Consider the following 24,973-nt stretch of genomic DNA (forward strand, 5'->3'; position numbering starts at 1 on the left):
TTGTTGCGTGCTGACCAGTCAACGGAAAGTCCATACTTGATTGCAATCAAGCCATTTACAGTGTATAGATACATGATAAGGGAATAACATTTAGTGCAAGATAAAGCCAAGGTAAAGTCCAATCAAAGATAGTCCACCAACGAGGTAGATGGTAGTTCAGCACTGCTCTCTGGTTGTGGTAGGATGATTCAGTTGCCTGATCACAGCTGGGAAGAAACTGTCCCTGAATCTGGAGGTGTGCGTTTTCACATTTCTGTACCTTTTGCCCGATGGGAGAGGGGAGAAGAGGGAGTGGACACAGGTGAGCACGGTGTGATTGGCAAACAGGTGGACAAAGGCCAGAGAGAACAGAAAGACAGAAGGGTGTGAGGTAGAGAATATTGTGAGACAAAAGTGAGACAAGTATATGGTGAATCTGGAGATTTATTGAGCAACCTCTAACCTGGAGAATTGATCTATTTCCATCAGGAAAATTGCTTGGTTTAACATGCTGAATGCATGTCAAATACGCAGGGGATGGGGGGATGGGATGAGGGGAGGAATATGTTCAGTTGGCTTCCCGTGGTTTAAGTGGTTTTCACCTGATTAGAGTCTGAAGAAGGGTCTCGACCCGAAACGTCACCCATTCCTTCTCTCCAGAGATGCTGCCTGTCTGTCCCGCTGAGTTACTCCAGCATTTTGTGCTCACCTGATTAGAGGTTCTGTAAGGAAGGAGAGTGATTGATGAATCCCCGTAGCCATTGGTCACAAATCACTCGTAACCTTGAATTAAGTATTCGCTGTCTCGGCGTTTGGAAAACAGAGTGTTGCAGTTATCTGCCTGGGATTTAGTTCAGTTTAGAGCTACAGTGTGGAAACAGGCCCTTCGGCCCACCGAGTCTGTTCCGACCCCTTACACTAGCACTAACCTACGCACACTAGGGTCAATGTACAATTTTACCAAAGCCAATTCATCTACAAACCTGTACGTCTTTGGAGTGTGGGAGTTAACCGGTGCACCTGGAGAAACCCCACGTGGTCACTGGGAGAACGTACTAACTCTGTACAGACAGCACCCGCAGACAAGTTTGAACCCGGGACTCTGGCGCTGTGAGGCAGCAACTCATCCGCCGCGTCACTGGGATTTTGCCAGAGGGCTCATGTGAGGTGATTGTGCCTCGTCGCCCTCCATCGGTTGCCGTGGCTACGCCCTCCATGGCCTGCAGAAGGTGAGGGAGACCTCCGACCTCTGACCCCTGTCCATTGGCGGCCATGGCTGAGGGCACCAAGATGGCGCCCAACCCAGGCGACTATTTGCGTGCCAGCCTCAAGCAGATCTACAATCACATATTGCACTCGCTCCACACTCTTAAATCTCTACTGCTGCAGCAACGTTTCTTACTTGAAACTATGATCACTAAATGTTATTCCCGTATCATGTATCTATCTGTACATTGTAAATTGCTCGATTGTAATCATGTATTGTCTTTTTGCTGACTGGATCGCACGCAACAAAAGCTTGTCACTGTACCTCGGTACGCAGTGACAATAGGGGCTGAACTGGGAGTTGAGACTTGCTGCACAGAGATAGGCGTGCAGAGCGGGGTTGTGAAGGTCAGTGATGGGGGAATGATTATGCAGCAGGGCCGCTGGCTGCTGTGAGGGTCTCAGACCCCTTGGTGGAAGAGCCAAGAGCAGGGTACAGGAGAAGACGGAGTCTGTTGTTTCTGGCACAATCTCCACCTTCATGGTGGGATTTAGATTAGCTGAGTCACATTTATGGAATCTGTGTGGGAATAACGAAGACTTCATATTTCACAGATTCTTTTGGAAGAAACACTTATTAAAACCAGCCTTGATGGAACAGAATAATCATGGGTTAGACCTTGTTCTGCATGCCTGTGTGTGTCTCTGCCTATCTCTCTCTTTCTCTCTCTTTCTCTCTCTCTGTCTCTCTGTCTCTCACTCTCTCTGTCCCACTCTCTCTGTCTCACTCTCTCTGTCTCACTCTCTCTGTCTCTCTCTCTCTCTCTCTGTCTCTCTCTCTCTCTCTCTCTCTCTCTCTCTCTCTCTCTCTCTCTCTCTCTCTCTCTCTCTCTCTCTCTCTGTCTCTCTCTCTCTCTCTCTCTCTCTCTCTCTCTCTCTCTCTCTCTCTCTCTCTCTCTCTCTCTCTCTCTCTCTCTCTCTCTCTCTCTCTCTCTCTGTCTCTGTCTCTGTCTCTCTCTCTCCCCCCCCCCCCTCTCTCTCTCTCTCTCTTCTCACCCTCTCCCTCTCCTGCCACAGTTGATCATTGTGGAGTTCAGTAGTGTCCTTTATTGTAGTGTGCTTAATGGTTGTTTCCCTTGATGTGCTGCCACTGTGATTTATGGTCGGGCCAGCAGTCGATGAAAAAGGGAAATTTGTGGCATCTTATTTGAAAACGTCTGGCAAATATACTGACAGATCCATGGATGAGAAGGGAAGAAGAAATGCTTTCATTTCACAAGCCCGTTGTGGATGGATAGCACTCTTGGATAGTCCCACTATTTCACAAGCCCGTTGTGGATGGACAGCACTCTTGGATAGTCCCACTATTTCACAAGCCCGTTGTGGATGGATAGCACTCTTGGATAGTCCCACTATTTTTATCACCAGCCCATAAACCTCTGGCTGACCAGGAAGTCCCAAAGAGATTTGCAGCTCATGAAGAAATGTTGAAGTGGTCACTGCTGTAATGAAGAAATCGTAGTTCACCCCAGCCCTCACACCAAGCTCCCAATAGACAGCAACGAGGCTCACCGGTGAAGGCTCTCCCACAGTAGGGTTGCCAACTTCCTCACTCCCAAATACGGGACAAAGGGTGACGTCATCACCCCGCGCTCCACGTGACCTCACCCAGCCAGCGGCCACCAATGGCAGCCGCCCAAACTCTAGTCTTTGATATTTGAACCTTGACTGCCGACCCTGTCTATGCTTCTCCTCATTTTATATTCTTCTATCAGGTCTCCCCTCAACCTCTGACGTTCCAGGTCTTTACAATCCAAGTCTATCCCACGTCCCCTTGCGGCCCCGAGATGCTTTAGAGACAATCGGACACACCTCTGATGGTTGCGGGTCAGGCAGCATCTGTGGAGGAAATGGGCAGGTGACGTTTGGAAAGGGTCTGAAGAAGGATCCTGACCCGAAACGTCGCCTGTCCATTCCCTCCGCAGATGCTGTCTGACCCGCACGGTTCCTCCAGCATTTTGCGTTTTGCTCGAGATTCGAGCATCTGCAGTTACTCGTGTCTCCATTTACTTGACTTCCTTCCACAATCCCGACCTTTAGCAAGGCTGCCGGATTTTGATCTCACGTGTAGACCTGTGCATGTCTTCCAATTATTTTCGCTGCTTCAACTGCACGCGGGATTTGGACCTGCTGTGCGTTTGGGAGCTGAGCCAACGGAAAAATAATGGGGTCCCAATGCAAGGAAAAGCAGAAATGTGAGTTAGTCATTCCCAGGTTGTAGTGCAGTCCAACGATGCTTGCATGTGCTACACACATGCACTGTTTATATGGTTGAGAGGCCTTGTATTTCCAGGGACTTTGGCAGCAGCTAGCACAGGATAGAAATGCCTCATATTTTCTGTTGCTCTTTTCAGTCTGACAGTTGACTGCACAAAGTGTTCGGGTCACCAGTTGAAGGCCCGCTCCAGATCTTCAGCCCCCAGTGTGTTCTCCAGAGGATGACGGACGATGGCCAGTCCTCCTGGTGACATGGGCAATGGTCCTCCCACACCTACCACCAAAGCAAACTGACCCATCCATCACCTTTCACTCAGACTGTCTTGAGTGCCAGAGGAACTCAGCGGCCCGGACAGCATCCGTGGAGGGAATGTTTTGGGTTGGGACCAAAGATACTGGAGGAGCAAGATAGACCACTCGGCCCTAAAAACCGTAGTACGTCACAGTGCCATTTTAGTAGACAGAAACTTGCAGAAACATTTAAAAGAAAAATAACAAAAATCTGTGAATTGATAGATGAGATATATTCTGCATTTTTATGGTACCATCACACATACTGTTCCCCCAAAACACTGATTACACTGCGAGAGGCAGAGCGAACGGGGGGTTTCGCCTACTAAAATGGCGGACGTTACGCTCCTTTGCGTGCTACACTTCAGTCTAGGCGCTTTCAACGGAGTGGTCCATCTTGTTCCTCTAGTATCTTTGGTTGAGACCCTTCTGCTGAACGTAGAACAGCATAGCGACAGGCCCTTCGGCCCACAATGTCCGTGCCGATCGTCACTGCAGGTTAAACTAATCTCCTCTGCCTGCACATGAGCCATACCCCTCCGTTCATGTATGTCCATGTGCCGATCTAAAAGCCTCTTAAACCCCGCTGCCTCTGCCTCCACCACCACCTCTGGCAGTACGTTCCAGGCCCCCACCAGTCCATGTAAACAAACACTTGCCCTGCTCATCTCCTTTACACTTTGCCACGCTCACTTCAAAGCTATTCCCTCTAGTCCTGGACATTCCGCCTCGCGAGGGAAAAAGGTTCCGACTGTCTACCCTATCTTTGCCTCTCATAATTTTATAAACTTCTATCAGGTCCGAAGCCTCTGACGTTCCAGAGAAAACATTCCAAGTCTGTCCAACGTCTCTTTCTAAAAAGGTAGACTCAAAATGCTGGAGTAACTCAGCGGGTCGGGCAGCATCTCTGGAGAGAAGGAACGGATGACGTTTCGGGTCGAGACCCTTCTTCTGACTGATGTCAGGGGAGGGGTCGGGACAACTGATCTGCAACAGGACAGTGGACTCTTCTGACTGAATGGTGGAGCGGGGAAAGGACCATACCTGTTCCTGTGTGGTATTTTGTCGTAATGATATAGTAAAGTGTGCTCTAATTCCTTCTTCCTGAGAGGCAGAGAAGATTCATTTAACTTGGCATCATGTTTGGCAAGGACATTGTGGGCCCTGGTCCTTTGCTGTACTTTTCGATGTTAATGTGGCCTTATTTAAGACAACTCTTGCCTGCTCAGAATTCTGGGCCATTCTCGTGGTTTAATTTAGTTTTGAGTTTAGTCTAGAGATACAGCATGGAAACAGGCCCTTCAGCCCACCGAGTCCATGCCACCCATCACACGAGTTATATGTTAATCCCATTTTTGCGTCCACTCCCTGCACAATAGGGGCAATTTGCCGAAGCCAATTAACCGAACGAAGCTGTTCGGCTTTGGAGCGTGGGAGGAAACCGGAGCACAGGTCACGGGGAGAACGTACAAACTCCGTACAGGACAAGCACCTGAGGGCAGGATCAAAGCTGGGGTCTCTGGCGCCGTGAGGCAGCAACTCTACCGTGCAGCCCCACCGTGCCGTGTCCGTTCCACGTTCTACATTCCCCTTCCTCTTGGTGCCTCACAACTTCGCTCCTCGCTGCATCTTTCCCCCCGAATTCAAGATTCTGTTTAGAAGCCAGCGGTGGTTTCGTTGGAGCCAGAGTTTGAGTAACTCCATCCTCCCAGCAGCTCGAACAAGGGCCGCTGCAGGCTCCAGCAACATAGTCACCGGATACAGGAGAGCTTGAAGGCAGATGGCTCAACACAGGTTGCCAGAGATAGTAAAGAGTTTCACCTCGAGCCCGGTAATCACTGCCACGTGTGGAGCATGGGGGGGGGGAAAAGAGGGGCCGCGGAAAACCCAAAGCCACTTTCTCCTCGCCAGCATTTGAACTTCATTCCTGCCTTCTCCAACGATGTTTTTTTCAGTTTCCCCTGCAAAGGGGGCTGCAGAATGTGCTTAGTTGGCAAAGTCCCACTGTTTCCCTGCCCTAGAATACAGATGCACAGCTGTGGACCCACGTCACGGACTTCTCGATCTCCCGAATACAGCTGCTTCACAATTGCTGGTTTAAAAACAAAATCTGGCTAAAATGAAATCGTCCATCTGGCGTCTTTGGCTCCACAGCCGAATCCAGAGGGGGAAAGTGGATAAGTAGGTTGTGTGCGAAGATAATGAGGAGATTATTGAAGGGACCTCCAGTCTGTTCAGAATTAGGGACAATTAGAAGTGGCAATTCTCATGGTGTTTAAGAGGCTTTTAGACCGCCACGTGGATAATCAGTGCAAGATCAGCAAGTGTGAGCTACAGGGAGAGGTTGAGCAGGCTGGGGCTCTATTCCATGGGAGTGTAGGAGGATGAGGGGAGATCTTATAGAGGTGTACAAAATCATGAGAGGAATAGACCGGGTGGATGCACAGAGTCTTTTACCCAGAGTAGGTGAATCGAGGACCAGAGGACATGGGTTCAAGGTGAAGGGGAAAAGATTTAATAGGAATCCGAGGGGTAACTTTTTCACACAAAGGGGGGTGGGTGTATGGAACAAGCTGCCAGAGGAGGTAGTTGAGGCTTGGACTATCCCATCGTTTAAGAAACAGTTGGACAGGTACATGGTATAGGACAGGTTTGGAGGGATATGGACCAAGTGCAGGCAAGTAGGACTCGGGTAGCTGGGACATTGTTGGCCAGTGTGGGCGAGTTGGGCCAAAGGGCCTGTTTCCACACTGTATCACTCTGTGACTCTGTCTGTGACTCCATGTGCAGGGAGTGGTGGGGTAAGGACCACGTTCAGGCAGAGGAAATCAGTTTATTGTGGTATCATGCTCAGCAGAGACATTGTGGGCCGAAGGGTCTGTGCTGTGCCTGTCTGTGTTCTAGGTTCTAGACCGTGTACACCAGGTTAGATGTTCCTTACGTCGCATCATGGTGAGAACATTGTAACGTTGGACACTTGCAGTTCCCGTGGTGATGGGGAGATGATTCCATTAGACCCAGTGGCAATGAAGGAATCACAACATATCTCTGAGCTGATGTTTAGTTTAGTTCAGAGATACAGTGCAGGAACAAGCCCTTTGGCCCACCGAGACCGTACCGACCTGCGATCAACCCACACTAACACGTGGGACAATTTTACATTTGCACCAGGCCAATTAACCTGCAAACCTGTACGGCTTTGGACTGTGGGAGGAAACCGAAGATCACGCAGGTCACAGGGAGAACGTACAAACTCCGTACAGACAAGCCTCCTTAGTCAGGATCGAACCTGGGTCTCTGGCGCTGTAAGGCAGCAGCTCTACTGCTATGCCACCCGTATGGTGTGGGACCTGTGGGTCGTGGTGCTTTCGTGTCTCTGCTGCATCTCTGGAGAACATGATTAGGTATGAAGGCTCTCAACCCAAAATGTCGCCTATCCACGTTCTCTGTAGATGCTGCCTGAGCCTCTGAGTTACTCCAGGACTTGATGTGCTTTTGTCCATGAACCAACCTGTTCCTGGTGCTGGTGATCGTTTGTGTGGCCTGGGTGAGCAACTGCAGTGACACGGTGCCGCAAGCAACTGCAGATGCTGGAATCTTGTGGGGAACACACACCTGCCATTCACCCCCCCTCACCTGTATCCACCTATCACTTGCCAAGTTTTGTCCCGCTCCCACCTCTCCTCCAGATTTCTCTCCCCACTACTACAAGCTGAAGAAGTGTCCCAACCCGTAACGCCACCAGGCAGCATCTGGGAAAGAGAAACAGGGTTGAGGTTTCAGCTCAAAGAGCCTCAATCAGATTGGGGGAAAAAACATCGTTTTCAGATCATGGAGACTGCAGACTATTAGAGAAGGAACTGCAGGTGTTGGGATCTTGAGTGAAACCCAAAGTGGAGGAGGAACTCAGCAGGTTCATGGAGGGAATGGACAGGCGGTGTTTCGGGGCGGGATGCTTCTGTTTCCGTGCTGCACTGTTCTATGATCTAGCACCCCATTTCATTGTATAATTGTGCAAATTCTAATCGCAATCAGATCCAGTGCCTCTCTTCACTTTATCAGGGTCTTCAAGTAGATTAGACCCTCGGCCACAAACACTGGAAGAGGACAGTAAGTGTGAGATACTTATCCCACACCATCAGTGGTGATTATTTTCAGGCTGCTTTGCTCCAAATGCAAACCAGACCAGGCATCACCTCGTCCATATTCCTCACATTGATTTACCTTCCGCTCAGGCCTGCCAGCCATGAAGATGTCCCTGTGGGCAGAGCAAAGCTCTTCATGTTGGCTTTGAATGACAGTGCACAGCGCGCTAATGCATGTTCCCATCGTATTCCTCAGGCTGCGCTACAGAGACTGCGGCCAGACAACGAGGTCAGCCTGTCCATCTCCAGCCGGACAGATGCTGGCGTCCACGCCCACTGCAACGCTGCCCACTTTGACATCCGGAGGATGAAGGGGAAGGAGCCGTTTCCAGAGGAGCTGTTAGTCGGCGCCCTCAACTTCCATCTGAGACTCCAGCCCATCAGGTGTGTGAGCGGGATCCATTGGCGAGTAACCGCAAGTAAGTCGGGCGGAGCAGTGGCCCAGCGGGTAGAGCCGCTGCCTCTCGGCGGCAGACATCCTGGTTAGGCCCTGAACCTCGGAGTGCTGCCTGTGTGGAGTTTGAACGTTCTCCCTGCGACTGTGTGGGTTTACTGCGGGTGCTCAGGTTTCCTCACACATCCCGAAGACATGAGGGGGGTTTGTAGGTTCATCGGCTTAAATAGTCACGGGTGTTTGAATGTCATATGTCCCAAACAGAACAATGACATTCTTACTTGCAGCAGCACAACAGAATGTGTAAACATGGTACTCTGTAAACAATATATTAAACGGGAAAAAAGTTCAGTCACACGCACGCGCACACATGCACATACACACACACACACATGTACACACATACACACGCACACATACACACACACATACACACACACACGTACACACACACACACACACACGTACATACACACTTATACACACACACACACACGTACACACACACACACACACACATACACACTTATACACACACACACACACGTACATACAACGTACACACACACGTACACACACACACACGTACACACACACACACACACACACACACACACACACACACACACACACACACACACACACACACACACACACACACACACACACACACACACACACACAAAGAAAACAAACAATAATAGTGCAAAATGGCAAAACCAATCCCCCAATTCTAGGAAAAAATCTGCAGATGCTGGTTTGAATCGAAGGTAGGCACAAAATACTGGAGTAACTCAGCGGGTCAGGCAGCATCTCGGGAGAGAAGGAATGGGTGACGTTTCGGGTCGAGACCCTTCTTCTGTCTGATGTCAGGGGAGGGGGTGGTCTCGCTGACTTACTCCGCCATTTCGTGTCTATTTAAAGAGCATTGAAGTCTCTGGAAAGAATAAATGAATTAGTTTAGCTCCTAGAAAGATATATTTCAGAGAAATGTTGGTAAATTTGATTGTTAGAATCCACACACTGTGATCAACTTTACTTGATGTAAATCCTTTCATCAAGCAAAATGTAATTACTGATAAATTGTGTGTTTTGAAAAATACAGGAAGCAAATCTCACATAAACTTTAAAAAACGTTTTGTCGCCCCAGAATCATTATTTCCCTGAAATAAGGGTATTTTTAAAAACAAAAGCTTGTTCTGCACAAAGAGCCTTATTTTATTGACACAAAGTGCTGGAAGAAGTCAACGGGTTAGGCAGCATCTCTGGAGAACATGGACGGGTGATGTTTTGGGTCAGGCTTGAGCCAAAACATCACCCATCCCAGTTCACCAGAGAGGCTGCCTGACCTGCTGAGTTAATCCAGCACTTTGTGTCTTTTTTTTTGTGAACCAGCATCTGCAGTTCCTCGTTTCCATGCCTCACTGAATGGTGGGTAGATTCTTGTGGTTCTTTTTCTTTACGTTCTCTCCAAAACACACAACAAGTATGTGAATGCTTCCACTGAATTAAGGACTTACAGCTCTCTGCGCACACAGATATTTCTGTGTTTGAAAATTACTAAATAGGAATTACATGAATGCATAACCACTTTACAAACAGTCACTTAGTTTCTCATGCAGAGAGAGACAGAGAGAGATCACAAGACGTGACTGGTGTTGGAACTGAATCCAGAGTTCAAACGATTGCTACAAGTGAGGTGGACGCTGAGAGATACCTTACTTCAGTGTAGTTCAGTTTAGAGATACAGCGCGGAAACAGGTCCCTCAGCCCACCGGGTCCACGCCGACCAGCGATCCCCGCACATTAACACTATCTTATACACACTAGGGACATTTTTTACATTTACCAAGCCAATTAACCTACAAACCTGCACGTCTTTGGAGTGTGGGAGGAAACCGAAGATCTCAGAGAAAACCCACGCAGGTCACGGGGAGAACGTGCAAACTCCGTACAGACAGCACACGTAATCGGGATGGAACCCGGGTCTCCGGCGCTGCATTCGCTGTAAGGCAGCAACTCTACCGCCGCGCCACCGTGCTGCCCGTAACCTGTATCAAAAAAATGTGACTGTTTAGAAGCTCGATTGTATTTATGTATAGTGTTATCTGATGTGGTTTAGTTTAATTTATTGTCACGTGCGCTGAGGTACAGCTCTGTTGTGTGGACAGAAAGATTCTCACTGTACCCTGGTACACACGTGACAATAATAAACCAAACTTAAATCTGTGTCCATCGCCTGAGGAAGGCCTGAGGGGAGGTGTGTGCGAGAGTTGCAGTCAGCAGACAGCAGACAAGAACGCCCAGACGGAAACAAAATGATTTATAAGGTCATCGAGTCATAGATTGATACAGTGTGGAAACTGGCCCTTCGGCCCAACTCGCCCACACCGGCCAACAGTGTCCCAGCTACCCAAGTCCCACTTGCCTGCGCTTGGTCCATAACCCTCCAAACCTGTCCTATCCATGTACCGGCCAACTGTTTCTTAAATGATGGGATAGTCCCAGCCTCAACTACCTCCTCTGGCAGCTTGTTCCACACACCCACCACCCTCTGTGTGAAAAGGTTACCCCTCGGATTCCTATTAAATCTTTTCCCCTTCAGCTTGAACCCATGTCCTCTGGTCCTCGATTCCCCTACTCTGGGTAAAAGACTCTGTGCATCGACCCGGTCTATTCCCCTCATGATTTTGTGTGATTTGCACAGTAACAGTGAAAGAGTGGAGTGAGGGGGTACTTGGATGACTCTCTGGAAAAAGATTGATTGGCTTCCTTCTTGTTTCTTCACGTAAGAGAAGGCTTGAACCATTGATTCCCAGCTGAGAGAGAGTGAGAATTGACCGATCGTTTCATTGAAGGCCGCAGCTCAGTCTAAGCGAGTCCACGGCTCCCATTGAACATTCCATTCGCACTAGTTTGAACGGTTCGATGTTATCCCACCTTCTCATCCGCTCCCTACACAACTAGGAGCAATTTCCAGAGGCTGATTAACCTAACAAACCCGCATGTCTTTGGAGATGTGGGGTTAAACAGGAGGAAACCCACGCAGTCGCAGGAAGAACGTGCAAACTCCACACAGACAGCACCCAAGGTCAGAATTGAGTCTGGGTCTCTGGCGCTGTGAGGCAGCAGCTCTACCCGCTGCGTCGCTGGGCTGCCCCTGGGCCTATTGAGACTGACTCCTGCTAACTGTAATTCTGAGGTCAATAGAAGCATTCTCGTTCCCCACCAGCTGGGTGGCGTTCAGTTGTGAGGCTCAGTCTTAAAGTTGCGTGACCATTAGACGACAGAGACAAACGGGTAGGTGGCAGGCTGGCAGAGACCTGGACCAGATGGAATACGAGCAAACATCTAACTGAGACTTGGAAGTTGTGGTGTTTCCACAAGTTTTTCATAGGGTTTACATTTAAACTGGGATCATGAGATAATGGGTTGTTTTTGGAAATGATCTGTGCAGAACAGCCAACAGCGAACAAAGCCAATGCAATTTAAAACAGACCCCGTCTCACAACAGACCTGGAGACTGGTTTGCACAGTTACATAAACTACAGCAAAACTTTTCAGAAATGTTTAAGGCAGAGATTGACAGATTCTTGATTAGTACGGGTGTCAGGGGTTGTGGGGAGAAGGCGGGAGAATGGGGTCGAGAGGGAGAGATAGAATCAGCCACGATTGATGGGGCTGAATGGCCTAATTCCACAGGTAGACACAAAATGCTGGAGTAACTCAGCGGGACAGGCAGCATCTCTGGAGAGAAGGAATGGGTGACGTTTCGGGTCGAGGCCCTTCTTTAATTCCACTTCTAGAATGTATGAAAACACGTAATCAATCTGTTTCCCGGACAAACAGCAAACTTTCAAAATTGAACATCGGATTCTGTGAATTGAGTGAGCAGGGAGTGGCTGCAGTGTGTATACGAGAATGGACGTTAAAATGTCTTCCAGCTTTAGAAAACATGGCTTGGTCCCAAAGATCGGTGAGATCATTGTCATCAGTTATTACTGTAAATTACCAATCCCAGCAGATTTTGTTTTCCAGTGTCCTAATCAATACCTTGTTTGTGTCGATAATTCATTTGAAAGCTCCGTTCTCCACGCTGAATCAACAGTGAGGCACGAGTGGGGAGCTTTGCTTCAATATTAAAGCAGTTTGTTAAAATAGGCACCGTGTCAAGTTTACAAATTCAAGCTACTCGTGTGGGAGTGTAATGAAATGCTTGCACTTCTCTGTTGGCAACTGAGCACAGAGCAGAGCTGTGACATTAGTCATCATGGGAAACATGGATTAGGAGTCACCAGAAATAAATATAAGTGACACAAGGGGCACCGCAGATGCTGGGATCTTGAGCAACTCACAAAAGAGCTGGAGTAACTCAGCGGATCGGCTGGCATCTGTGGAGACTAAAGATAGACACCAAAAACTGGAGTAACTCAGCGGGACAGGCAGCATCTCTGGAGGGAAGGGACGGGTGACATTTCGGGTTCAGACCCGTCTCGCCTCGAAACATCACCCATTCCTTCTCCCTCCAGAGATGCTGCCTGTCCCGCTGAGTTACTCCAGCTATTTGTGTCTACGGTTTAAACCAGCGTCTGCAGTTCCTTCCTGCACATCTATGGAGGCAAAATGGACAGGCGACATTTCAGTCTGAAGAAGGGTCTCGATCCCTGTTTATCGCCTGTCCGTTCCCTCCACAGATGCTTCCTCACCCACAGAGTTCTTCCAGCACTCTGCGCGTTAGTCATTTATGCTAATAATGGATATTTAATGACTCACATCATGAGCGTTGGTAATAAGGAATGATGAAGACCACTCCTGTTTGACACAGTGCCATGTCTTCCAAGGATGTGAGGCATCCTAATACCATTCTTATATAGAATGCAGCTGCTTTCTGCTCACTCACTCAGTACAGCACAGGAACAGGCCCTTCGGCCCACAATATTAATGACAGACATGATGCCAAGATGAACTCATCTCATCTGCCTGCCGGTGATCCACACCCCTCCAATCCCATGCATATTCATGTACCTATCTAAAAGCCTCCTAAACACCACCATCATTTCTGCCTCTGCCGCCCACCCTGGCTGAGAGCTCCAGGCACCCACCACTCTGTGCAAAAACATTTGCCCACTTGCACTGCACATGGGCAAGTTGGGCCGATGGGCCTGTTTCCACGCTGTATAGCTATGGCTCTATCTAAATGCCCCGTAAATGTCACTATTGTATCTGTCTTCACCACCACTTCAGGTAGCACGTTCCAAGCACCATCCTGATTCAGGGACGGTTTCTTCCCAGCTATTACCAGCCAACTGAATCATCCCACCACAACCAGAGAGCAGTGCTGAACTACTATCTACCTCTTTGATGACCCTCGGACTATCCGTGATCGGACATTGCTGGCTTTACCTTGCACTGAACGTTATTCCATCGTGTGTCTATGCACTGTAATGGGTCGATTAGAATCATGTATTGTCTTTCTGGTGGTTGGATAGAGCGCGACAACAAGCTTTTCACTGTATTTATTCACAAAGTGCTGGAGTAACTCAGCAGGTCAGGCAGCATCTCGGGAGAGAAGGAATGGGTGACGTTTCGGGTCGAGACCCTTCTTCAGACTGAGACGGGTCTGAACCCGAATGGGTGACGTTTCGGGTCGAGACCCTTCTTCGAGGCGAGACGGGTCTGAAGCCGAAATGTCACCCGTTCCTTCCCTCCAGAGATAGAGGGAGAACTGGGAAGAGGGAGGGGCAGAGAGGGACAGAGGAACTATCTAAAGTTGGAGAAGTCATTGTTCATACCGCTGGGCTGCAAGCTGCCCAAGCGAAATATGAGGTGCTGTTCCTCCAATTTATTTTCACTGCACCTCGGTACACGGGACAATAAACTAAACTGACTCTCTGTGTAAAAAGAAAACCTGCCCTGCACATCCCCTTTACACTTTGCCCCTCTCACCTTAAAGTTGTGCGCTCTAGTCTTTGATATTTCCACATTGGGAAAATGGATCCACCCTGTCTCCCCTCAGCCTCAGAAAATTCAGTCTCCGGTGTTTTCTTTGCTGACGGCGGGAGAAATAGTTTGATTGCGTGAACCCAGAATCCCTGCACCTAAATCAGTTGGCCAGCTCCAATCTGCAGCGAGATCTCCTCGAAACAGGCGGCACAGTGGCGCAGCGGGTGGAGCTGCTGCTCGACACCCTCCAGAGTGCCCCCCCCCCCCCCCGCTCGATCCTGACCGCGGGTGCCATCTGCGTGGGGGTTGCTCGTTCTCCCCGTGAACTCCGGGTGCTCCAGTTTCCTCCCACCTCCCAGAGACCTACGGACTCGCAGGTTAATTGGCTTCTTGTAACGTTGTCCCTCGGGTGTCGGGAGTGGATGAGAAAGTGGGATAACATATAATTCGTGTGAGTGGGCACCCACCACCACCATCTGTGTAAAAAAAAACATGCCCCACACATCTGCTTTAAGCTTTCCCCCTCTCACCGTGTCTTCTGGTATTAGATTTAGTCTAGTATTAGATCTAGTCTAAGTGGTTGGACAGGCTAGATGCAGGAAGATTGTTCCCGATGTTGGGGAAGTCCAGAACAAGGGGTCACAGTTTAAGGATAAGGGGGGAGTCTTTTAGGACCGAGATGAGAAAGTTTTTTTTCACACCGAGAGTGGTGAGTCTGTGGAATTCTCTGCCACAGAAGGTAGTTGAGGCCAGTTCATTGGCTATATTAAAGAGGGAGTTAGATGTGGCCCTTGTGGCTTAAGGGATCAGGGGGTATGGAGAGAAGGCAGGTACGGGATACTGAGTTGGATGATCAGCCATGATCATATTGAATGGCGGTGCAGGCTCGAAGGGCCGAATGGCCTACTCCTGCACCTATTTTCTATGTTTCGAAATGTATTTGATTTTTCCATCCCTGGAAAAAGGCTACCCTATCAGTGCCTCTATCGTATCTCCCTGTAACCTGTGGAAACCACAGAACACAATCCAAGTCAGCCCAACCACTCCCTGCAGCTAATACACGCTAATCCAGACGTTATTCTGGTAACCACCTTCCCAAAGCCTCCACATCCTTCCTGTAAAGAAGTGTCCAAAACTACACGCAATATTCCAATGAAATGTTGCAAGACTGTCAACTTTCAAGCTGTTAGTTGTCTTCTGACTTTGCAGTTCGTTAATGGTGGCACAGCGATATAGTCACTGCCTCACAGCGCCAGAGACCCGGGTTCGATCCCGACTACAGGGTGCCTGTCTGTACGGAGTCTGTACGTTTTCCCCATGACCCGCGTGGGTTTTCTCCGGGTGCTCCGGTTTCCCCCCACACTCCAAAGACGTGCAGGTTTGTAGGTTAATTGGCTTGGTATAATTGTAAATTGTCCCTAGCGTGTGTAGAATGGTGTTAATGTGCGGGGATCGCTGGTCGGCATGGACTTGGTGGGCTGAAGGGCCTGTTTCTGCGCCGTATCTAAACTAAACCCTCAGTTAGACACAAAAAGCTGGAGTGATTCAGCGGGACAGGCATCATCTCTGGAGAGAAGGAACGGGTGACGTTTCAGGCCGAGACCCTTCTTCGGACTGTGTCGGAAGAAGGGTCTCGACCTGAAACGTCCCCCATCCCTTCTCTCCAGAGATGCTGCCTGTCCCGCCTAGTTACCCCAGCCCTTTGTGTCCATCTTCGATTTAAACCAGCACCTGCAGTTCCTTCTGAAACGACTTTCTCGGCATCAGTCGGCAAGTGCTGGTCTTTCCTGGTGGTGGGATGTTGCTTTGCACAGATTGACTGCAGCTTTGCCGCAGTGACTGCAGCTTCAGAAGCAGTTTGTTGGCTGAAATCTGCCTTCAGGCATCCCGACTTTCCCTTTCTGACAAGAGTATGACTCAATCCCTTCACAAAGGAGGCACTGACTGTTCGACCAGGGTTGCACAATTCTGACTGATTACAAACATATTTAATATCCACATTTCATTTGGTTGACTTTTTTTTTCCACCCCGGCCCTTATTTTTCAGAACCTCCTTCAATTGCAAAGACAAACCTAACTGGATTAACAACTTGCATTTAATTCAACAAGAGTTTCAGCTGAATTGTTCGAAAATCTATTGCAATGCAGCTATTAAAATAATTGCTTCTGATGCATTTAAAGACTTTATGCTAAACCCTCGAGCAGGAAAGAAGATTTACTGGCCATTTAAATATGTCGAGCGTGCCTTTGAGAAGGGATCTTTGAAAATAGGTTTGCTTTTTTAAAAAATCAGGATAATTTAGTTTGACTGCAAAAGCATCGATCCTGCTTTTCATCGACCAGCTCCATTCGAAGGGCGGCACAGTGGTGCAGCAGGTAGAGCTGCTGTCTGACGGCGCCAGAGACCCGGGTTCGATCCTGACCTCCGGGTGTTGTCTGTGTGGAGTTTGCACGTTCTGCCTGTGACCACGTGGGTTTCCTCCAAGTGCCCCGGTTTCCACCCACATCACAATGACGTGCGGGTTTGTAGGTTAATTGGCCCGCTGTAAGTTGTTCCTGGTGTGCAGGGAGTGGATGCAAAAGTGGGATAACATAGAAATAGTGTGCACCAGTGATCAATGGTCAGCATGGACTCGGTGGGCCGAAGGGCCTGTTGCCACACTGTATCTCTAAACATAGAATAATACAGCACTGGGAATATATGGTTAGTGCAGGAACTAAAGTGATGTGCATAATGTTTGTGCAGCTGGCAATAAAACACTCGCTGTCCTCTCTGCTGAACCTCTCTGACTTCTGACCTGAATCTTTCCTTGTGGCGCTCATTCAGGGAGCAGGGCTGTGTAGGGCGTTAAGCCAGTGCTCCAGCAGCCAGAGTTCTGGATCAGTGGTCCAGAGACACGAGTTCAAATCCCACGCGGTAGCTAGCTAGGGAACTTAAATAAATCTGGAAATGGACAGGTAGTGTCAGCCATTGTGAACCATCGGTTCCTCTGAAAGCCCACTGGGCCCACAGACGATCTTCACGGAGGGAAATCTGCTGTCCTTAACCGACCTGGCCTGGCGTGACTCAGAAAGGCAGCTGATATCATCAACAGTCTCACGCTCTCATTTCACTCCCACCATCGGGAAGGCACAGAAGCCTGAATACTGTCACGGGTTCAAGAATAAGTTGTTCCCAACAACCACCAGGCTTTTGAACAGTACTCAACACTAACCTCAACTGTGCACCTCCATGGACTGTCTGACTGCAATGATCTGGTATAGTTTAGTTTAAGGATACAGTACCGAAACAGGCCCTTCGGCCCACCCCCTGCATTCTCTCTGCTCCATGTGTATTAGCAAATAGGTGCAGAAGGAGGCCATTTGGCCCTTCAAGAGTTCCTAGAGTAAGGAGGCCAGACCTGTAAAGAATATTCCAGGTACATTTATTTATACCTTTAACGACACCTCATTTATGTTTTCCTGTCAGTCCATTCTGTTTTGGGGACAATGACAGTGTGTGTGGCGCAGCGGTAAAGTTGCTGCCTCACAGCGCCAGAGACCCGGGTTCCATCCTGACTACGGGTGCTGTCTGTACGGAGTTTGTACGTTCTCCCCGCGACCTGTGTGGGCTTTCTCCGGGTGCTCCGGCTTCCTCCCACACTCCATAGCCGTGCAGGTTTGTAGGTTAATTGGCTTCGGTAAAATTGTAAATTGTCCCTCGTTTGTAGGATAGTGTTAGTGTGTGGGGATCGCTGGGCGGCGCGGACTAGGTGGGCCGAAAGACCTGTTTCCGCCCTATATCTCTAAACTAACCTAAATACCAGCATGAAAAGATTTCCAATAACAAGTTTTGATCATCAGCGGTAGAGTTGCTGCTTTACAGCGAATGCAGCGCCGGAGACTCAGGTTCGATCCTGACTACGGGTGCTGCACTGTAAGGAGTTTGTACGTTCTCCCCGTGACCTGCGTGGGTTTTCTCCGAGATCTTCGGTTTCCTCCCACACTCCAAAGACGTACAGGTATGTAGGTTAATTGGCTGGGTAAAAATGTTTTTAAAAAAATAAAAAAATTTAAAAAATTTAAAAAAATTGTCCCTAGTGGGTGTAGGATAGTGTTAATGTATGGGGATCGCAGGGCGGCACAGACTTGGTGGGCCAAAAAGGCCTGTTTCCGGCTGTATATATATGATATGATATGATATGATGAATGGTGATGGGCTAATCAGTGAACTTTCTGGTGGTCTGTGACGCTGGCTGATCCACCGATACTAATAAGAACAACTTCTTCACGGATCATGTTTCCACAGCATCCTGAAGGCCTTTCGGGTGAGCGACACGTTCCACGCCCGGTTCGGCGCCCGGTCTCGGACGTACACGTACCGACTGGTGACGGGCTGTGCCCACCGCTCACATCTCCCGGTGTTTGAACGGAATCTCTGCTGGCCCGTGTCCAGCCGGTACGTAGCACCATCGCCCGCCCCTCGCCCCTCTCCGTTCCCGTTCAGATTCCCGGCTTAGACGCACAGTGGTGGAGTAACACAGCGGGCCAGGCAGCACCTCTGGAGGAAAGGAATAAGCGACGTTTCGGGTGGGGACCTTCTTCAGACTGAGAGCTAGAGGTGGGGGGATGGGTGGGGGGGGGGGGGGGGGGGGGGAGAGAAATGGAGACTGGGGAAAAGGCCAGAACAAATCAGGGCTGGCTACAGATGAGCTCAGGATGGGTGGAGTCCATAACGGCACATTGTTGGCTCCCTGAAGAAGGGTTCCGACCCGAAACGTCACCCAGTCCTTTTCACCAGAGCCAGCAGGGTCATCGTGGACTCCGCCCTTCCCGAGTCTGATTACAGACGGGAAGAATCCCTTCCGGAATCCAGCGGCAAGTGCCTTCAAGCTTTTGTATCTTCTGCCCAATAGGGGAGGGGTGAAGCGAGAATGACTGTGGTGGTCCTTGATAATGTTGCCAGCCTGCCTGAGGCGGTGTGAAGTGTAGATGGAGGGGTAATAGGAGATAGGGTCGCCAACTGTCCCGTATTAGCCGGGGCATCCCGTATTTTGGGCTAAATTGGTTTGTCCCGTAGGGGACCCCTCTTGTAGGCCCGGACAGCGTAGGCCCGGACTGTGTAGGCCCGGATAGCGTAGGCCCGGACAGGGTAGGCCCGGACAGGGTAGGCCCGGACAGGGTAGGCCCGGATAGTGTAGGCCTGGGCAGCGTAGGCCAGGACAGCGTAGGTCCGGACAGCCTAGGTCCGGACAGCCTAGGTCCGGACAGCCTAGGTCTGGACAGCCTAGGCTCGAACAGCGCAGGCCCGGACAGCGCAGGCCCGGACAGGGCAGGCCCGGACAGCGCAGGCCCGGACAGTGTAGGTCCGGACAGCGTAGGCCCGGACAGCGTAGGTCCGGACAGTATAGGTCCGGAGGCCCGGGCGCCGCCTATCCGAGATTGCATAGCAACCCGCCTCCCAGCCCGGACGGCCGCCATTGGTGGAGCGGGAGCACATTGCCGCTGGCTGGGTGAGGTCACGTGGGGCGCGGGGCGGTGACGTCACTTTGTCCCTTATTTGGGAGTGAGACTAGTGGGAGGGGAAAGGGTCTGGTCTGTGTGATGGAGTGCGCTAGAGTCACAACCCTGTGATTTCTTGAGGTCTTGGGCAGAGTATTTGCCAAACCATCTGTGATGCATCTGGACAGGATGGTGCACATTCCACAGAGCAACTGTAGAAATCGGTGCGAGCCGCTGAATTTCCTGAGTCTTCTAAAGTAGTTGGGGCAGTCGTGTGCTTTCATAGGCCAGGACAAATTGTTGGAGATGTAGGGTACGTCAGAACTTTATTTATCCCAGGAGAGAAATTGATCTGTCAACAGTCATAAAACACCAGATACATGAAACATCAAATTAAAGTGAGGAGTGGAAAGGATTGGGGATGTGCAAAGATTGGGGCAGGGGGAGGGGAGTCAGTCTACACACGACCCATTTCCATCTGTAGCTCTCGGCCATCTCCACACCAGCACAACTGATACCATTTCTATTCATGGTTCAGTCAGTACATGAACGGTTTGATCTCATGCGAGGGTTGCCAACTGTCCCGTATTAGCCGGGACATCCCGTATTTTGGGCTAAATTGGTTTGTCCCTTACAGGACTGCCCCTGTCCCGTATTGGGCCCGGGGGATGTTGTAGGCCCGGAGAGTGTGGTACAAAAAAAGCTGCAGATGTTGGTTAAAATCTGTGCCTACCTTCTGGACAGTGTAGGTGCGGTGTGGACAATGTAGGCCCCAGCGCCGCCTAACGGAGGTTGCGTAGCAACCGCCTCCCGGGTAGACACGAAAAGCTGGAGTAAATCAGCGGGTCAGGCAGCATCCCTGGAGAGAGGGAATGGGTGAAAATTGGCAACCCTATCTCATGCCGACATTGAACTCACTGGATGGCTTTCCCCAGTGGACATGGCCTCCCTCTAGTGGCCGGTCCATTTAACTGCACTGTCCAGATGCCCCTCAAGTAGACCATTGCCCCACGTGAGCAGTGGGCTACAGGACTTGGCAGTGGCAACATGGCCAGACTGACAGCTGTCCCAAACCCCAACCATCACGGCACCCACACAGACGTTGGATAAGCACCTTGGATAAGCACAGGGCAAAGGGGGTGAGATGAGAGGTTTCTTCTCTGCAAAGATGCGGAGAGGAGTTCTGATTTGAAACTTTGGTTTAGCTTAGTTTAGAGACACAGGCAGCGCGGAGACAGGCCCATTCGGCCCCCCGAGTCCGCGTCGACCAGCGATCCCCGTACACAGGCACCATCCTCCTCACCAGGGACAAGTTACAATCTTTACCGAAGCCAATTAACCTACAAACTTGCACGTCTTTGTAGTGTGGGAGGAAACTGGAGCACACGAGGAAAACCCACGCAGGTCACGGGGAGAACGTACAAACTCCTTACAGACAGCACCCGTAGTCAGGATCGTACCCGGCCTCTGGCACTGTGAAGCAGCAACTCTACCGCTGCGCCAACGTGCCGCCCAACGTCTTGACTCTTATACTGCGTGCCCCAATGATGAAGGCGGGCTTACCAATGTGCCCTCTTCACCACCTCATCTGCTTGTGTTGCCACTGTCAGGGAGCCGTGGACGTGTTATAGACAATAGACAATAGGTGCAGGAGGAGGCCATTCGGCCCTTCGAGCCAGCACCGCCATTCAATGTGATCATGGCTGATCATTCTCAATCAGTACCCCGTTCCTGCCTTCTCCCCATACCCCCTGACTCCGCTATCCTTAAGAGCTCTATCCAGCTCTCTCTTGAATGCATTCAGAGAATTGGCCTCCACTGCCTTCTGAGGCAGAGAATTCCACAGATTCACAACTCTCTGACTGAAAAAGTTTTTCCTCATCTGTTCTAAATGGCCTACCCCTTATTCCTAAACTGTGGCCCCTGGTTCTGGACTCCCCCAACATTGGGAACATGTTTCCTGCCTCTAACGTGTCCAACCCCTTAATAATCTTATACGTTTCAATAAGATCCCCTCTCACCCTTCTAAATTCCAGTGTATACAACAAGCCTAGTCGCTCCAGTCTTTCAACATATGACAGTCCCGCCATTCCGGGAATTAACCTAGTAAACCTACGCTGCACGCCCTCAATGGCAAGAATATCCTTCCTCAAATTTGGAGACCAAAACTGCACACAGTACTCCAGGTGCGGTCTCACTAGGGCCCTGTACAACTGCAGAAGGAGTCAGTGACTGTTTGCTCTGCCTCCAAAACAGACCTCTGAACACAGAGGCCATGAGGGATGCGGCCTGCTTGCTGCTGGGCACGCACGACTTCAGCACCTTCCGCTCCTTGAACTCCGAGACCCCCTTCAAGTCGCCGCTGAAGACACTGCTCCAGGCCGACCTCTCGCCCGGAACCAGCATCACCGCGCAGCAGATCCATCACAGGTGAGAGAAGTCCTCAGGTCCTCCCCCCCCTCCCCCCCCCCCCCCCCCCCCCCCCTCTCCCTCCCCGCTCCCCGGGGTGGGCGAGCTCACGTACGCCAACTGTGAGATGTAAACGCGTGGCTGAGGCCTGCTGCTGTATATCCCGGCCGCTCACCTTCCCACTCCCACGCTGACGAAGGGTCTCGACTGGAAACGCCACACACACGCACCTTTTCTCCAGAGGTGCTGGGTGTGACCCGCTGAGGTACTCCAGCATTTTCTTGTCTGCCCCACACTGACCTTTCTGTCCTGGGGCCCTCCATCCATTGCCAGGGTGAGGCCTAGGGGTTGCCAACTCCCTCACTCCCAAATACGGGACGAGGTGGCGTCGACTGCCCCGCGAGCCCACGTGACCTCTCCCAGCCAGCGGCCACGCGCTCCCGCTCCACCAATGGCGGCCGCCATTGGTGGAGCGGGAGCGCGTGGCCGCTGGCTGGGTGAGGTCACGTGGGCGCGCGAGGCGGGTGACGTCACCCTTTGTCCCTTCTTTGGGAGTGAGGGAGTTGGCAACCACTACTAATCCGGGACAAGGGCGGTCCCGTACGGGACAAACCAATTTAGCCCAAAATACGGGATGTCCCGGCTAATACGGGTCAGTTGGCGACCCGAGTGACGCCAGGCGCGAACCTGAGGAACAGCACCTCGTAATCCGCTTGGGTAGTTTACAACCCCAACAGTTTGAACATTGAAGTCTCCAATGTTAGGTAACTAACCTACAACTCGGCTCTGCTATATTATTATTCAGCAATGGTGGAGGTGCATCTGTAGAAGTTGGTGAGAGTCGTTGGAGACGCGTCAAACTTCCTTCATCTCCTAAGGCATTTCATCATATCATATATATACAGCCGGAAACAGGCCTTTTCGGCCCACCTAGTCCGTGCCGCCCAACGATCCCCGTACATTAACACTATCCTACACCCACTAGGGACAATTTTTACATTTACCCAGCCAATTAACCTACATACCTGTACGTCTTTGGAGTGTGGGAGGAAACCGAAGATCTCGGAGAAAACCCACGCAGGTCACGGGGAGAACGTACAAACTCCTTACAGTGCAGCACCCGTAGAGTTTTTGGCTTCAGTGTGGTTGGACAACAACAGATCACTGATAATATTTACCAAAGGAACTTGAAGCTCTGGACCATTTCCATTTTACAATAGACAATAGGTGCAGGAGTAGGCCATTCGGCCCTTCCGGCCAGCACCGCCATTTTGGCGCTGTTGATGCTGATTGGGGCGTGCTGTCCACCGCGCCTCCTGAGCACGATAACTAGCTCCTTTGCCTCACTGATATTGAGCGAGAGGTTATTAGTTTAGGGAAAAAAACTGCAGATGCTGGTTTACATCGAAGATAGACACAAAATGCTGGGGTAACTCAGCGGGTCAGGCAGCATCTTGGGAGAGAAGGAATGGGTCGAGACCCTTCATCAGACTGAAGTCTGAAGTCCGAAGAAGAGTCTCGACCCGAAACGTCACCCAATCCTTCTGTCCAGAGATGCTGCCTGACCCGCTGAGTTACTCCAGCATTTTGTGTCTACCTTCAGGTTATTAGTTTAGTCTAGAGATACTGTGAGAATCAGGCCCTTCGGCCCATCGAGTCTGTGCCGACCAGCAATCCCTGCACACTAACACTATCCTACACACACTAGGGACAATTTACAATTATACCGTGGCCAATTAAGCTACGGTCCAGTATGTTTTTGGAGTGTGGGAGGAAACCTGAGATCCCGGAGAAAACCCAGGCAGGTCACGGGGAGAACGTACAAACTCCACACAGACAGCACCCGTAGTCAGGATGGAACCCGGGCCTTCAGTGCTGTAAGGCAGCAGCAAAGATACTAGAGGAGCAAGATGAACCTCTCCGTTGAAATCGCCTTTACTGGTGTAGTACGCAAAGGAGCGTAACGTCCGCCATTTTAGTAAGCAAAACCCGCCGTTCGCTCTGCCTCTCGCAGTGTAATCAGTGTTTTGGGGGAACAGTATGTGTGATGGTACCATAAAAATGCAGAATATATCTCATCTATCAATTCACAGATTTTTGTTATTTTTCTTTTTAAATGTTTCTGCACGTTTCTGCCGACTAAAATGGCGCCGTGACGTACTACGGTATTTTACAGTCGAGTGGTCTATCTTGCTCTGCTCTGTTATCTTTGGGCAGCAGCTCTACCGCTGTGCCACCGTGCCGTCCTATCGTCCTGACGCCATGAGACCCGGCTCTCTAGCTCCTTCCTCTACTCCCTGCCCCTGAGGTCAGCGGCTCTCCTCGTTGTCCGAAGAAGGGTCTCGCCCCGAAACGTCACCCGTCCCTTCTCTCCAGAGGTGCTGTGTGTGTGTGTGTTTTTGGAGTGTGGGAGGAAACCTGAGATCCCGGAGAAAGCCCACGCAGGTCACGGGGAGAATGTACAAACTCCGCACAGACAGCACCCGTAGTCAGGATGGAACCCGGGCCTTCAGTGCTGTCAGGCAGCAGCAAAGATACTAGAGGAGCAAGATGAACCACTCTTTCGGTTTAAAGCAGCTTCCGCAGTTCCTGCTCGCACAGCTCTCCTTGTTTCTTGCCGTTGGGGGGGTCTCATAATTGGATTACGTTCTAGACAGGTTGGATTACAGGATGACAGCAAAGCGTCTCTGATTCTCTCAGCATGACAAAGCTTCACAATAAACCGGTGGACAGGAGGTGGTTCACTCAGTAAATCTCAATCAGCACAGTCAGTGCTGCTGTTACAATTATTTCCCTCGGAAATGCCCTTGGATTCCATTAGACAAAGTATTAAATTATTACAAGTGCA

General features: G+C 50.4%; 1 protein-coding gene across 2 annotated transcripts in view; it reads left to right on the forward strand.

Moving 5' to 3' along the window:
- pusl1 (pseudouridine synthase like 1) overlaps nucleotides 1-24,973 on the forward strand; it is a 70,662-nt gene that overhangs the window by 15,887 nt on the left and 29,802 nt on the right. For both annotated transcript variants that reach the window (XR_013549168.1, XM_078425500.1), the window contains exons 3-5: nucleotides 8,095-8,282; nucleotides 18,524-18,673; nucleotides 21,973-22,146. Coding sequence is in view for 1 of the 2 variants with exons in the window: in XM_078425500.1 (XP_078281626.1) it covers nucleotides 8,095-8,282; nucleotides 18,524-18,673; nucleotides 21,973-22,146 (512 nt within the window). In the remaining variant the exon portion in view is untranslated. The remainder of the gene's footprint in view (nucleotides 1-8,094; nucleotides 8,283-18,523; nucleotides 18,674-21,972; nucleotides 22,147-24,973) is intronic.

Source organism: Rhinoraja longicauda, chromosome 30 (assembly GCF_053455715.1).
Source record: "Rhinoraja longicauda isolate Sanriku21f chromosome 30, sRhiLon1.1, whole genome shotgun sequence".
NCBI lineage: Eukaryota > Metazoa > Chordata > Chondrichthyes > Rajiformes > Arhynchobatidae > Rhinoraja > Rhinoraja longicauda.